Genomic DNA, 14,846 nt, shown 5'->3' with positions numbered 1-14,846 from the left:
CTGACTCCTACCTTGGGGGTCTTTAAGACAAGGCTGGACAATCATCTTGCTGGGGTCGTTTGACCCCAGTACTCTTTCTTGCCATGGCAGGGGGTCCGACTTGATGATTTGATCAGGTCTCTTCCGACCCTACTAACTATGAAACTTTATATGATCGATAAGATGCCAAAAAGGAATTATGGATATATGGCTCTTCAGTGCTTACTGAGCAATTAGGAATAATGGATACATTAAAAACAAAGTCAGGTCCACTAAATATACTATCTAAAATAACTGAGAATCTGCATTTTACAGATAATTTAAAATAAAAATTAAAAAGAACAATAAAATTGTTACTGCCTTGCATTCGATTTCTGCTGCTGTTTTCTTTGTTGATTCAAGTTTCTTCACCAACTCAGTGTCACCCAAGAAACTACCCTCAGCAGCGGAAAGACGAAGGAGAAGATCATCTTCCAGATGCTTCAGTTCAATCTTGAAGTCATTCTGCTGTTTGGTTAGGGCAGACTAACGAGGAGAATGAAAAGACTGGATTCAAATAACAGCAACAAAAGGTGAATGTTTGTTTCACAGTCTAGAAATCTTTATTCTCCATTTATTTAGATCATTACATTTCAGCTGTTTCAGAAAAAAAGAGAATGCAACTTCTTTTCTAACAGAAAGGCATGGTATAATGGTATTAACGAAACATTAAGACAGCAAGATCAGACACTGGAATGTAACACCAAGATAGTGAGCCAGACTTAGCCTTACTCTAGCCTCTTTATTGCAAAAAGAGGCTGGGGGCCAGCCCTAAACAGCAGGTAGGTAATTCTCATTGTGTTAGACAATTCCAGAACTTAGAAAGCTGAAGATTGTAGTCCCTCTGCTATGCTCACTCCAGCTCAGAAGACCATGGCAGAAGTCTGCTCTGCTACACTGGCTCTCTTTAGGGAGAACCCTTGCCTGGCAACAAATAACACCAGTGATGATCAGGGAGGTAGGTAAAACTACCCTGCTGATATCCACTCTTCACACAATCCTGCACCAAACACTCAGACTCAGAGGAATATAGCCAAGAATTTTTCAGATCCTGTTCCTAACTCTGATCCCGACACTTGCAAGTTTCTGTGTTCTCAGTTTGCCCTTCTGTAAAACTGGTAAAATAATAGCAGGATCAGAGGGGTGGGTGTTATAATACCAATTCCAATTTTGTAGTGTTTGGAGATCCTTGGAATTAAGTTGTTACAGAAGTAGAAGCATCCTTATTACTGACTGTTCACCTATACATATATTTTTCATCTTTAAACATCTGGTAAAACATGGCAAATCTCCTAAAGAGCCTTTTCCAGAAACCTATAAAAATATTTCTGTTCACAAGTTACTGCAAAATGATTAATAATGCAGTAAATATAGTTCTGCATTTTAGCAGAAATAAATTCCGAGCATAATTAGCCAAATGCCCTAGAGCTTAATGGTGCAGTTGTATCCTCTTGCAAATTGGCATGAAATTTAATTTCTACTTATTGGCTCAAGCCCATTGAAGCAGAAAGCACTGTGAGGTGGTTTAAACCAGTGCAGAAAGAGAGAAAGGAAGATTATCATGGTGCAATCATTACAAGCTGTATTTTGTATTAGGGTTGGAGCCTCAGAAGAACAGAGCATCTGTGGGGGCAGCAGATTCTTACACACACTTCTCAGAATGACCCTTTATGTCCACTTCATGTATAAGTGACAGTCACTGCACAGTAGATTCCATAGGACATGGGGCTGGCTTTAAATCCTGGGAAGAACAGCAAAAGTAGTCAAAAGAAGGGCTCACCTTAAGTTTTTCTAAGTCGGGTCTTTCAGCAGCAACAACTTCAGCCAACAGCTGGTCTTCCAACCCATCCCTTGTGACAGTGAAATTAATGAGGGTGGTCTGAGCCTGCAGTTCTGGCTTGTAGTGAGGGTTAGCCAACTTAGTGTGAAGGATGATACGGAAATTCTTGTTGAACTCGCATTCTTTGTCTTCAATCTTAATATACCTGAGAATAGGTATAGGCAATGGAAATGGCATAAAATAAAGCAATTTTAAAATATTTTACTTCACTCAAGATCAGTGCTACATAATTGTAATGTCACAAAGAACATGCAAACCAAACAGCCTGAGAGGAAAGTGAGGATGATAAAATTAACTTGGAACAAATGGCCTGCACTCTTTTCAGTACGAGAGATTCACCTGGTAAGTTCCTTACCTGTGGCTTACTGAAAATAGGCCGATATACAGGAGACTCCACTGTTCACAGGAAACTTTTCATCCTTGTGTTTATTATGAAACATTTTCAAACAACTGTAGAGTGATATTTGTATTCTTACCAATGCTCTCTTTAGCATCTTATATATTTTCCTATCTTTTAAAAATATCTTGGCCATAAAGGCTGAAGCAAGGAACTAAACAGTTCATACTTATAACACACAGCAACATGAAAAAGAGACATAGGATTAGGGACTGAAAAACCAAAGAGAATTTTTAACATGACTTACAAAATGTTGGTTCAAAATTACTTTCTTGCTAATTGACAGACATTATAAATGTTCTTTTATTATATTAATCAGATCCCCTAATGAAGAGACTTCTCACTGGCTGCTCCTTTACCATGCTATGATTATACTGCTGCCAGGGCACCTTACTGAAGTATCAAGCCCAGCTATGCAGACAGGCAAGGTAAAACATTGCATAGGTTTGAAAAATGATTTGGAATTTTTAGGTATGTCTACAGTGCAAGAGCGCTGCACCTTCTGGTATGTGTCAGTGCCCACTCTCCCCATCCACATGCATATAGCTTGAGCTGCCAAGTTTTGCTGCAGGTGTGATGGAAGATACTTGAGCTATGAAGTTGCCCTACTGGCCCACTTTGTAGGATGTAGCAAAGCCCTGGGTTTGCATACATATAGTCCCTGCTGCCAATCCCACAGTTTTCTGTACCTGCACCTCCTACCCGCTTGTCCACTATTTCCCAGACACTTTGTACTCTGCTTTGCACCAGATCCTTCATTTTCTACACAGTGTGCTTGGGTTTAGATACCAAGAGCCTTTGCTGCATCTGCCAAGCCATACATGTGCTCCCAACCTGCAGAAGCTGGCCAAAAGAGCCTAGGCACATTTCTGTTAGCTAGTGGATGGACTGTTCCCAGGTAAACAATTTTGCAAGAATACATGCCCCTAGGAGATGAACTCCAAGTGTCTGGAAGCATTCACCATCCACCCAGTTGGACAGAAGTACTGAAGCAAACTGAAAACATCTGCACCACAACACTAAGGAATCAAATCAAAGGTCAGCAGTAAGTATACGCCTGTTACAAGTATGCCGCTGCCCCAAGCACAAACCCCACTCTCTGCTATACCCCTATTATATACCTATAGGGATTAAATGCACAGAGGAATAGGATGCTAGCAAGGACAAATTCCAGAAGCAAAGAGTGATTAACTCGGATCATCTCAGAGTCAGCTAGAATAGCCTGTACAGCTGCCTCAAAGGGAAAGGGAACAGATTTGTTTCCTGGTAAGTGCTGCTTGCCATGTCTGTTATTGCTATGTGAGAAATTACAGCGTAAAGAGGGAGAGATGTCTTGGTTTATGACCAGTGAAGTTACTGTTCTGAAGGATTCTTGCAGGTACTGGAGTGTGCTTAGCTTTAGGTGGTAGCCATAATTCAGTTTCCTTCTCCTGCCCAATTCATGCGTATTACAAAACGGACACCAAACAGGGAAAAATAATTGAAAAAAACAACCAAAAACAAGTATTGGGTGTTTCAAAGTACTTCCTCTGCAATGTTTAAATATATTCACAAGATTTCAGCTGCAGCATGCCTAAGTGAATTTTTTTCACTTACTTGTATTACCTTGTACTAATGTAATACTGTTTATTTGTACCTTCGTTGTAAAAGTATCATCCCAACTTCTTGGCTTACAGCTTCATTGGTGTATTTAATGTGATAAAACACTTACTACTAAGCACCCCAGGCATTGATTTCTGCCCACTGTATTTTGTCCATTTATTAGACACAGGAAGCTGTGGTGAGGGTGGGGGTAGCAATTCAGTACTATTATTCCTCTGCACATTTTTGACCAGCATAGATTAAAAATTCTTGGGGATACAAAGTCACTTGATCCCAGCTGACTTCCCACCTATGGTGGGGCAGGGGGGGTGGAGGCTGGACCCAATGATCTCATGATGTCCCTTCCAGCCCCTTTGAAATCTATGAAAGTGATAAAATCATTGCTAACTAAGACATTGTTTATTACATTCCTTTTTCTTGTGCTCGTAGGCATGCAATAAGGTGAGGGGGAAAATACTGGCCAATCTGCTGGTAGCCAACAATCCCTGACTAGTTAAGCATATTATAACAATCACCCTGCTTGGAAGGTGATGTTTACAATTTTTTTCCTGAAGCACAATCTCTAGTTAGGCATTCAGGTTAGCTGATAGGGCAAAAACTTTGTAGAATCATTTTGGTAACTTACTAAACCCATCTACTCACTAATGAGCTGTTATGTCATCAGGCTTCTAGAAAGCTCCTTCACATACCCTGATAGGGCTCTACCACTGACCTGAAATACCATTTTTCTAACTTGTATTTCTTAATATTTATGTCTTCAAACGGACTCCAAATCTGAAAAACAAAGCAGTGCTGTAAACAGAGGTCTTATTTTGATTCGACCCTTCTCCTCACTACACATCAGCAAACTTAATTTTTTTAAAGGACTGTAGAACGTTCTGACCAGGATGCATTGAACTCTTTTTGCACAGCATTTGAACTAGTTGCTTCTGAGTTGTACAGCACACAAACAAGAAATGTTTGCATACCAAATATGACACATGTAAATTCTAGCTTTGTATTCACATAGCCAATAAGGCAAGGGTACTCTTACATGGCAAAAATCATAGTGGCCTGTCTTTCATCTCCTTGGCAGGTCCTTCAACATCTGAAGAGCTGACTATGTCTGCCGAGGAAGGTGGGTAATTGAAGGATCTAGTTGATGGGTAAGTAAAAAAAGGGCCATCGATGACATCTTTGCCAAGGAAATGAGGAGTACAGATTGCCAGTGAGCAAAGGAGAATCGTGCTACACAGTAGGAAGAGAGACTGATTCTTCAAGGAGCAGACTCAAAAGGAGTATGACTGCATGCTTATGGAGCAGCTGTTCAGTGTGCTAGCACCAGAGCCACCTCCTTTGCAAGTGACAGCACCTCTGCCAAGACTAGAGTCTGTGATTGAATCTGTCTGGTTCTGGTGGTTGACTTAGGAATTGTGACAGTGCTTGTGACTTGAAATTCTTCACCATGTCATTACGTCATGCAGTCAGTGCAGGATTTAGAAATCTCTGGAACTGCCTGGGCAATGGACAGTTCTAAAAACTGGAGTGGACAGGTGCTGGCTGCACACTCTGATTGTAGGTACCCATACCACTATTCATTAATGGGAAATATAGGCAAAACAAGATGTCAGAGAGAGAAAAAAGGATGTCACAGGCAGCCAAGACAGTAATTGTTACAGCAGTTTAGTTTGTTGGCTTTGATTAAGTCAACTATCCTTGAGTTACTGGTTTTGAGTATGTAGTGAACAGTCACTGACCACCTACTAACACAATCACAAACCACTGGTACTGAAGCACACAAAGAACACTAATCACTTTCCAGTTGTAAACTGGCCCTACTGTTTGTTTAACAATAGCTTTTGTTTTTCTGTATAGAGACTGTTGCTTTGAATGTATTTTCAAAGCAAAGCAAAGAGTAGGGTTAAATGGTCACTTTTCAGGATGGAGGGAGGTCAGAAGTAGAGTCCTGCAGGGATCTGTACTGGACCTGGTTTTGCTTAATATTTTCATCAATGACCTGGGAATGGGGGTGCAGCATGAAATCTTCCCATTTGCAGATGATACTGAATCATTCCAGGTAGTCAAATACCAAGCTGATGGATAGCAGCTGCAGAAATATCTTGCCAGACTGAGTGGGCAAAAACAGGGGAGATGAACTTGAACATTGACAAGTACAAGGTAATGAACCTGGGGAAAAATAAACTCAATTACATGCTTGCAATGGTGAGTTCTGACTCATTATGACTCAGGAAAGAGACCTTGGAGTCACTGTAGATAGTTATCTAAAAAGAACAGTTTAATGCACAATGGCAACCAAAAAGCTAATAAAATCATTACGAGGGAACTGAAAACAGAAAATGGAAAATGGAAAAGATCATCAAGCCACTGTACAAATACATGGTGCATCCACACCTTAAATACTATCAATTGTGGTCTCTGCATCTCAAAAAAGATGTAGTAGAATTAGAAAAGGTACAGAAAAGGACAACCAAGATGATCAAGAGGATGAAGCAGCTCCCAGATACCAGGAGAGACCATAAAGACTAGGACTGTAGAGTTTGGAAAGGCTGAGGAGGGGATAAAACACAGGTCTATACACAATCATGAAGGATGTGGACAAAGTGAACAAGGAACTGTTATTCAGCAAGTTCCAGGATACTAGAAATAGTGGGCAGGCACTGAAATTAGCAGGAGACAGGTTGAAAACTAAGAAGAAAAAGTACTTTTTTATGCAGTACATAGTTAACTTGTCATGACCACAGGAGGTTGTAGAGGCAGATGGTATAGCCAAGCAGAAAAATGAACTAGACAAATTAATGGATGATAGATCCACTAATACCTATTAAACAGAAGAGTCAGGAATATATCTGGCATCTCTAAACCAATGACAGTGGATATTAGAGAAGGTCTGATAGTGGATAAACTACTCTAGGTCTACCCTGTTCATAAGCTCTCCCTCTAAAACATCTACTCCTGCCACTGTCAGAAAGAATATATTGGGATAGATGGACCATTTATCTGACCCAATATGGCACTTCTTATATTCTCATGTATGTTCTTAGACCTGAAAATTGTGTGACAAGATTTTATTAAAGTTGCACAATGTCCAAATCACTGAAAACACAAAAGCACAAGATTTTCTCATTATAATGCATAAAAAACATTTATTGGTCTTGTGAAACATACTTTAAAATGGATTAAAAAGGCCTTTACCCTCCAAAATAAAAGCCAATAGCTAACAAAGAATTAAAATAAATAAAAGCAAATCATAATACATTTAATAATATAATATGGGGAGCAACCCCCACTACATACTTTTAAAAACAAATAAAAGCTACTAAACACATAAAAGTTTATCAAGAATTGAATACAATAATCCCCATGCAAATACAATTGAATATTCATTAAGTATCTTTACAGCTCAGCAGCACTGCACTGAGTTACCAATGTATGGATATAACCAGTTTTCTACACAGTGCTATCTTTCCTTCAGACAGCCAAACATTTATTCAGCCACCATCCTGCAACTGCTACACATACAACTTAATTATCATTTGTCAGGCCCTGCACTCAGGGTTCATTGTTTTGTGAATTACAGTAGAAGACAGTAAATAGGGTTCCTCAAAACAATGGTTGTCACCAGCACACTTTTGATAGCAATGTCACTAATGGAACTGAAGTCTCAGCCGGTAAAAGCCAGATCTCCTCAGCACCCTGGCATTGCCTACCTTTGCATTCATGAACCTGCTTCCTGAAGAGTCTAGCTTTTGGAACCAGCCTTTTTCCATTAATATTTTTGTTAGCTCCTCTAGGTAAGCAAACTATGGGCACCTCTTCCATCAATGGCCTTAGAGTAGTTTGGAAACCCCATTTTCTTTGATAGTGGTTATTCCTTCCTAGGCACATTCCTTATGTCCTGCCCACATGGGTAAATCACAGGAAGAATCAGCTCACAAAACTATCCCAGCCCTATATAATAGTTGACCTGTCCACAGCAAAGCGACTAATCGGGGATCTGCAGCAGCCTGGGCTAGTCAGATTCCTGAAAGCAACAAAAACATGCTTTGGTACTGGTATGGGTCTGTTCAACTGAGTGCCACAGCATCAGAGAGTTAGGACATGCTCCTCATGCAGCTCCATGATTTCCCTTTCTCATGCTAAAGTTCTGGAGACACTCCTGGTCATTCCACATCTGCAAGATGATGTGATCCTATTTCTCCATGCTGCTACTTCTGCTCCAAAAGTACCAGTTTATGAAGGCAATGCTCCTCACATTCAGTCAATTTTCCATGAATGCATGTTTTTGTCCTCAAAGTCTTGCTTGTCTGCACATTTCAGAAAATCCTCCTAAACAGTCATGCAGCATCTCAAACAGAGCTCAATTATGGCTTGACCCAGGGCTTATAGAGGCAGAAGTGAGATAATGCAGAGCCAGAATAACCTCAGCTAAATGTAATGGCAAACCGAAATCACTTATTTACTTGGGGCACTGAAGGTAAGACACATTTTCCCACAGTACATCAGAAGCCCTGGGATATACCATTCTTAAAAGCACAGACAAAAAGTTATTAGAACCAGGTATTGGACAAAAGAGGACATTTCAGTTTGCTTTGTCCGTTAAAAAAAATTACCAAGGGAAAAATGCTATGTTATGAAAATGAAAGGATGCCTGGTTATAAAATGAGCTTGGGCATCTTGTACTGAAATAGTATTTTATGGGTTCTCAATTTGCAGAGGTAATAAATTTTCATCATTTTGTGTGGTTATCATCTATGAAAGACAAAAACTACCTAATGACTCACTGGATTTTATCACTGCAGCTATTCTAATTTTTTTGTTAATTGCACAGCTGGGAAAAATAAATATTTTGTTATTGCTCTCTCTCAGCTTAAAGAAAATGAGCAACAATGATAAGCAGAGGGGTGGGAAAACACCACAGAATAGCTTTCACTGAAACAATGAGGTAATTTATCTAGAAATTAATCTTAGACTATGAAAGAGTGTAGTGTCTATGGGTGCTACTAGTGAAACTACAAGAATGGAAAAACAGTGCAAGAAAAGGAAAATACTTTTTTCTAGCCTTCAGTGAAGACTTCACTAAGATTGTACCTACCTTGCAACACTCGAATGGGACAAAATCTCTTTCAAACAAGGGTGACAAAAGCTTCAGGATCTCCATTTCCTTCTGGTTACACATTTCGAAAATGAACTGAAAAATGTCTACCCTACTTTTCTAGTGGAAATTACCACAGTCCTTGAAATAAAGGGGATACAGCCCTAGAAATTCAAAAGATGAATTGCCTGTGCAACCCCAAATACCTGTGCAACCAAAGACAAACCCTGAGGGATCTTTGTAACAGAAAAGAACAATTTTATAGGACTATCAAACTATAATGGTGGAAGACAACTTCTGATAGGTTTATGAATGGAAAATATAGCTGATGATAGGACACAGAGGCCAACATTTTCAGAAACAGAAGCCTACATTTAGGTGCCTAAATCCAAATTTTGGCACCTAGATACATGACTTGATTTCTTTAAAAGTGCCACGTGCCTCTGATTAGCTTCAGCTTCTCTACTAATCACTACTCATTGCATCTATGAAGCAATTCCAGCCATGTTACATGCAATAATTTAAGGTATCGCAGGTGGGCAAATAGGACCTGGCCTCTGGAACAGCAGATTTGGGAATGAGGCATTTCCAGGGCCAGTCCAATTCAAGAAACATTATATTTAATAACAAAGACTTGTGTAGAGACCTGTACAATTACCTCCTGTGAGCAGGCAGTTGTCATCTGCTTCAGAACCATGTCAGGTTATATTGACTTCTATCTCTACCTCCTACTTGCCTGCCAAGTCTCGATGGAAAATGGATGTTTGGGAAGATGGATGTTCTTGACTTGCTGGTCCGCCTGACCCCTGTGAGGTTCTTCTGCAGGGCTCCACCTTCCCTACACCCTGCCCCTTTCCTCTCAGGTTGATGGTCACTATTCCCCATGGACGGTGAGTGGAGACTATTCCTGGTCTCTTTCCCCTCGGTCTTTAACTCAGTGTCTTGTTCTCCTTCTTCACCAGGTCAGCCGCTATATAACCACTCTCATCAAATCAAACAATAATTATCTCGATTAACTCATTCAATATTTCTTCCTCTGCTGGTCCCAGGCCTCCTCAATTGTCCCCTTTTGGGAACCAAGTCCAACTTCTGCCTTGACTGTAAATCAAATCTTTGGGGAAGGATTTTTCCCTTCCCCACCCCCTCCCATTATTCTCCTGTACAGAGGAATTAACTCAAAGAAAGGGCTTCTTAGCCATGGCCCTCAATACCCTCTAGTTCCTTTATAAATCAAAATTTACGAGCAATACCCTCAGATTTCTTCTCCCTCTTCCTGGGCATGCTCTGCTGTAGAATTAGAGTTCCTGCTCAGTTCTTCTCACCAGCAGGACAGTCTGACCCTTTTCTTTAGTCCATCTGCCTCAGTTTCTTTCTTGGTCCCCACTCACCCCTACAGGCTGGTTCACTTTTCTTTCCCTCTCACTTTTTTACTCAGCTGGTTCACCAACCATTTCCCATGGTTGTTCTTTCCATCTGGGGTCCCAGCTTGGGGCTTCTGCAGGGACAATCCTTGCTGTCACTCCCCCCCAATCACATCTGCTTATCTTTCAGGAAGATTATCCTCACGTGGACTTGTCCCGGTTCCAGCAGCTCCCAAGGGTCTGGCATGCAGAGTTTCTTCTTCAGGATTTTTCCCTCCTGCAGGCTCCTGTGAGGTTCTCTCACACTGGGGATACCAAACACCAAGTTCTGTCAGTGTCCTCCATTTAAATTGCCCACTTCCCACTGTGGGCTAATCAGAAAGCACATGTTCTCGTGCTCTTGGGATTGCTGACAGCTGTGGTTCCCTGTGCTCCAGAGATGTACCAAGTGTTCATATCTGGGCAGATGAGTTCCTGGCTGGCATGGCCAGTCGTGCGAGAGCATGGTAGGGGCTGGGACCCTGTTCCTGTCACACCTTCCTTCCACTCTCTCTCAGAGGACCCCAGACACAAAGCAACACTCCATTATTTTCTTCCAGTTGAACACAAAAGTGATCAAAGGTTCTCGGATCAAAAGATAAGGACAGAAGTGGAGGCAGTTTGGATGATGCTCATAACAGCCCACTTTCAGGAAGACAAGCTCTTGCACTGGCAGATACTCTGAAAGTTCTGGAAGTTGAAACTTCACTTATTGAAGACCAGTTACCACCAGCTAAGTAAATCTGCAAAGGAAATGCCTTTCACTTCCAGAAACATTTCTCGAGTGAAAAGGCAGGATTATGTCCAGAACCCCAGAAGTAGGATGCTGACAAGGATTTGAAGTACTCAAAATGAGAAGTAGTATAGTAGGAACATGTTTAAGAATCCAGAATTAAGAAATTAACAACACAACGATTAAAAGGTCAATATTTCAGGGTGCACAGTTTCCACTGAAGAATAGCATCTCTACATGGCAGAAAATATGACAGGTTCCAGCTAATAGGCATTTAGGAGCAGCTCAGTCAAAATGAAGAGCACTGCTACGTAGATTTTTTTGGGACAAGAATGCTAGGAGAAACAATATTTTCCTACTTCAAAGGGAAAAAAGAAACACTTCAATGGAGCCTTATTCCAAACCCTGCTGTTTAAAATTAAAAGCTTCTGCATCAGGCTTGTGAACTCCAGCCACTAACCCAGAGAGAAAAGCCGAACAAATCAGGTGCAAACAAGCATAGAGTGAAGCTGTTACTTAGCAATCTCAGCAGGCAAACTGTACAAGTCGGTCAAACTAGTTTAGTGAAGAAAAATTCTGCCTTAACGTTTCCCAGCTGGAAAGATGTGCAAAGTGAGGAAGGCTATTTCTGTGTAGAAACTGAGTTAATTATCTTGGCTTTACACAAAACTGTAACAGTCAAGTCTCACATGAATGGAAAAAATGTGATCAGATGAACACTAGGCTTGTATGCAACACTCAAACCTTGAGCTATCTTAAAGTACAATTTGTACTTCAGAGTGCCCCCGTCCTGCAATTGGATCCACATGAATGGTCCTTTGCCCACATGCATAGTCTCTGAGCAAGCATAAGTAGCTACTCAAGTGGACCCAACTGGGGACCTAATAAACAATGAATCTGTCCCTCTATCACCTCAGATGTTTATACCAGTCTTTCAAGTTGAAATGACATTGACTTATAGAAAGTGATGCTTATGATAGATACCAGGACACAAATGATCTCTACAATGTGGGGGGGGGGGGGGGAAGGGGATTGGGAGGGGAATGAAGACTTATGAAAACATTAAATCATCTTGAATTGCTGTTCTCAGCCGATTATTTAATGGTCGCCATTTCTCTTAGAGTAGGCTATTGTCAAAAAAAAATCAACTATATAAAAATGGCATCATTTTACTCCTTGCTGCTGTGATGGACTTAAGTACATGCATCTAGACTTATTTCTGCTTATGTTATCAGCAAAGTTTTGATTATTTTTTATTCCTTTTATCCTGCTGCAATCAAAGAAACAATATAAGAAAATCTGAGCTGCTCCAAGTGGTGTGAATTTATAAAATTCTCAACTTTTTCTACATTGTAACCCATACATAATAGTTTGAAAAAAACTGTCTGTGAAAACAAGAGATCATATTCCCAAGCATATTCTCTGTTAAAGTAGTTCTCTGGCAACAAAAAATAAATGTGACACCCATATTTTCAACCTTGGGTATCTAAAGTTGAGATCCTAAATCTGTTTTTAAGAACCTAAGACTGGTTTCGAGAAATACTGACTATGCACAGCTCCCACCGTATAATCACTCAGGTAATAGAAGAGCAATATTTATGCAAGGTTGTCTGATGTTGAGAAGTTCTACTGCAGTCTTCATTCAGAAACGCCATCATTAGCTGGTAATATACCATGTCCAAGACTTAAACTCAGTAAACTAGGGGGATATAATTTTATGAAGTTGTTCACAGATCAGCACATTTTCTAGTATGCAAGCTAGTAAATTTGCTTTAGAAGAAGTTCAAGTTGATAAATCTCCCTGGCTATGCTTTCTGTCGATTGATATCATAAGATATATTTTACTTAAAATTAGGATTGTCTGAAGTTCAGTGGATTTAATTATTTGTAATTATCCAGTTGTTGTCAGTATGTGGCCATTTTATGACAGTGGTATCTGCTGTGTGGGTCAGGTTCAACTGTATATCTTTTCAAACACAGAATTAATGTACTATTGATGAAACCATTACTAGAACCAAATTAAAGTCTGGGCTGATGTATTGGTCCACAGGGTGCTGTCAGACATGAAAGGAGTAATTAGTATTCATTACTTCATACTCTACAACATTCCAATTATTAATGAACTTCAACTGTTAGACTGTACCTTATCTATCACAAGCATCTTTCTAGTCTTCCTTTATTAGGAGAAAAACAAAAATGCCTAATACAAATTACTAAAATAATAATAATAAAAAATCCAGAATGATGAAAACCCAGTTCACTTGGTAGAGAAGGGCTGTATATTTCCACTGCTTCAGGATGAAAACGTGGTATATCTTTCAACATGCAGTGAACAGAAGGCCATACAAAAGTATTAAATATTAAGTGGAGGAACTTTTCTTTGCACTTGCAAAGAACTCTTAAACTGGTCACTTGATATTAAAATGATGAGTGTGTGGACATGTGTATGCACCTTTATTTTGCTGTGTAAAAGCCTTTGTAGGGTAACTGTGCAATGATTTTGCTGTGACCCCTATCATTTTTATCATACCTCTTCCTACTAGTGTTCTTGAATCATGTCCAAAATTAGCTAATAAGACTTCAAAAGCATGGAACCCAATTCTGATCTCTCTTTCAGTGGAGTTACTGCAGATTTATACTGATGTAAGCGTAAACAAAATCAGGCCACACATTATCTTACTTTTACAAGCACATACTTAGCAAACTTTGGGTATTTAGTGTGGGTCAGAGGGCTCCTCTACATATGAAAGGAAAGGTGCAATGGGGTTAATGCATGGCAGGAGGTGCAACTGTGGGATCATGCATTAGATCCCATTGCACTTTACCGCCAGTGCACTGGTAAGAAGCAAACTCCTGTAGCTGGGATCCCCCTCAGTTGAGCATTAATGGTTTCATCAGTTGAGGGGCTTCCAGCTGCAGAGGCGCCTCATGCACCTTTGCAGCTGGAAGATGCAGCTGCTGCAATCTCCCTCCCCTGGAGTTTCATATACTCCCTGAGGCTGGAAGACCATAGAAATTGTGATCTTCCAGCCCTGGGAGCTCTATGCATGCCCAGGACTGGAAGACTGCAGCCCTGCCAAGCAGCTGCTGGCACCCAACTGGGTCTTGGCACCAGGAGGCCAGGACCCAGTTGTTGGGACCCATGCTGCTGGGACCCAGTGTCCATAGCTGTGGGACTCGGTCCCCGTGCTGCTGTGACCCAGAGTCAGCAGCTACTGGGGCTGAGAGTCTCTTTGGTTGCAGGACTCCTAGCACCAGCTAGGCATGATGCAGCCCTGTCGCTGGAAGCCCCCGTTACATGTGCAAATTAAAGTTCAATAGCAACCAGCTATAATGTAAGTACATATTTTCAAGGTTTAACTTTATGACTGGTTAGAGCTTTCCATGGCGTGACAGCTACTTTGCATGTGTAACTGGTTTCAAAGTAATTGCAGAATTAACCAGTTTGAGGGAGCCTAAGAGAGTTTAGTTATTTACAATGAAAAAGAAAACAAAGCATTTTAAGGGTGGAAAGCACAGGGCAATGTTTTGCTTCATATAAAATGTTGTTAGTCTTAAACCAGTTGTGGGTTCAAAAAGGATTTGAAACTCCTGTAAATCCTATCATTTTTGTGTGCAGGCACTAAGCACATGGCTTTTATTTATTCATTCATTCATTCAACTCATATGCCACCCCTCCCATCGAAGGCTTATGGTGGTTTACAAGAAAGGGGATAATAAATATATATATATATATTTATTTTTATTTATTTATATATATATAT

At 40.4% G+C, this 14,846-nt stretch overlaps 1 protein-coding gene across 1 annotated transcript in view; it reads right to left on the bottom strand.

Annotated features, from left to right (window-relative positions):
- The window catches only part of DNAH11 (dynein axonemal heavy chain 11), a 337,309-nt gene that overhangs the window by 68,143 nt on the left and 254,320 nt on the right, over window positions 1-14,846 (bottom strand). Inside the window, exons 66-67 of the mRNA XM_019508567.1 lie at window positions 1,799-2,003; window positions 340-504 (exon numbers count right to left, since the gene is read on the bottom strand). Coding sequence (XP_019364112.1) covers window positions 340-504; window positions 1,799-2,003 — 370 coding nt within the window. The remainder of the gene's footprint in view (window positions 1-339; window positions 505-1,798; window positions 2,004-14,846) is intronic.

This window comes from Gavialis gangeticus, unplaced genomic scaffold (assembly GCF_001723915.1).
Source record: "Gavialis gangeticus isolate Ggan-Ray unplaced genomic scaffold, GavGan_comp1, whole genome shotgun sequence".
Classification (NCBI taxonomy): domain Eukaryota; kingdom Metazoa; phylum Chordata; order Crocodylia; family Gavialidae; genus Gavialis; species Gavialis gangeticus.
The sequence above is the reverse complement of the archived record's forward strand: the minus strand, read 5'-3'. Positions and strand labels throughout refer to the sequence as shown.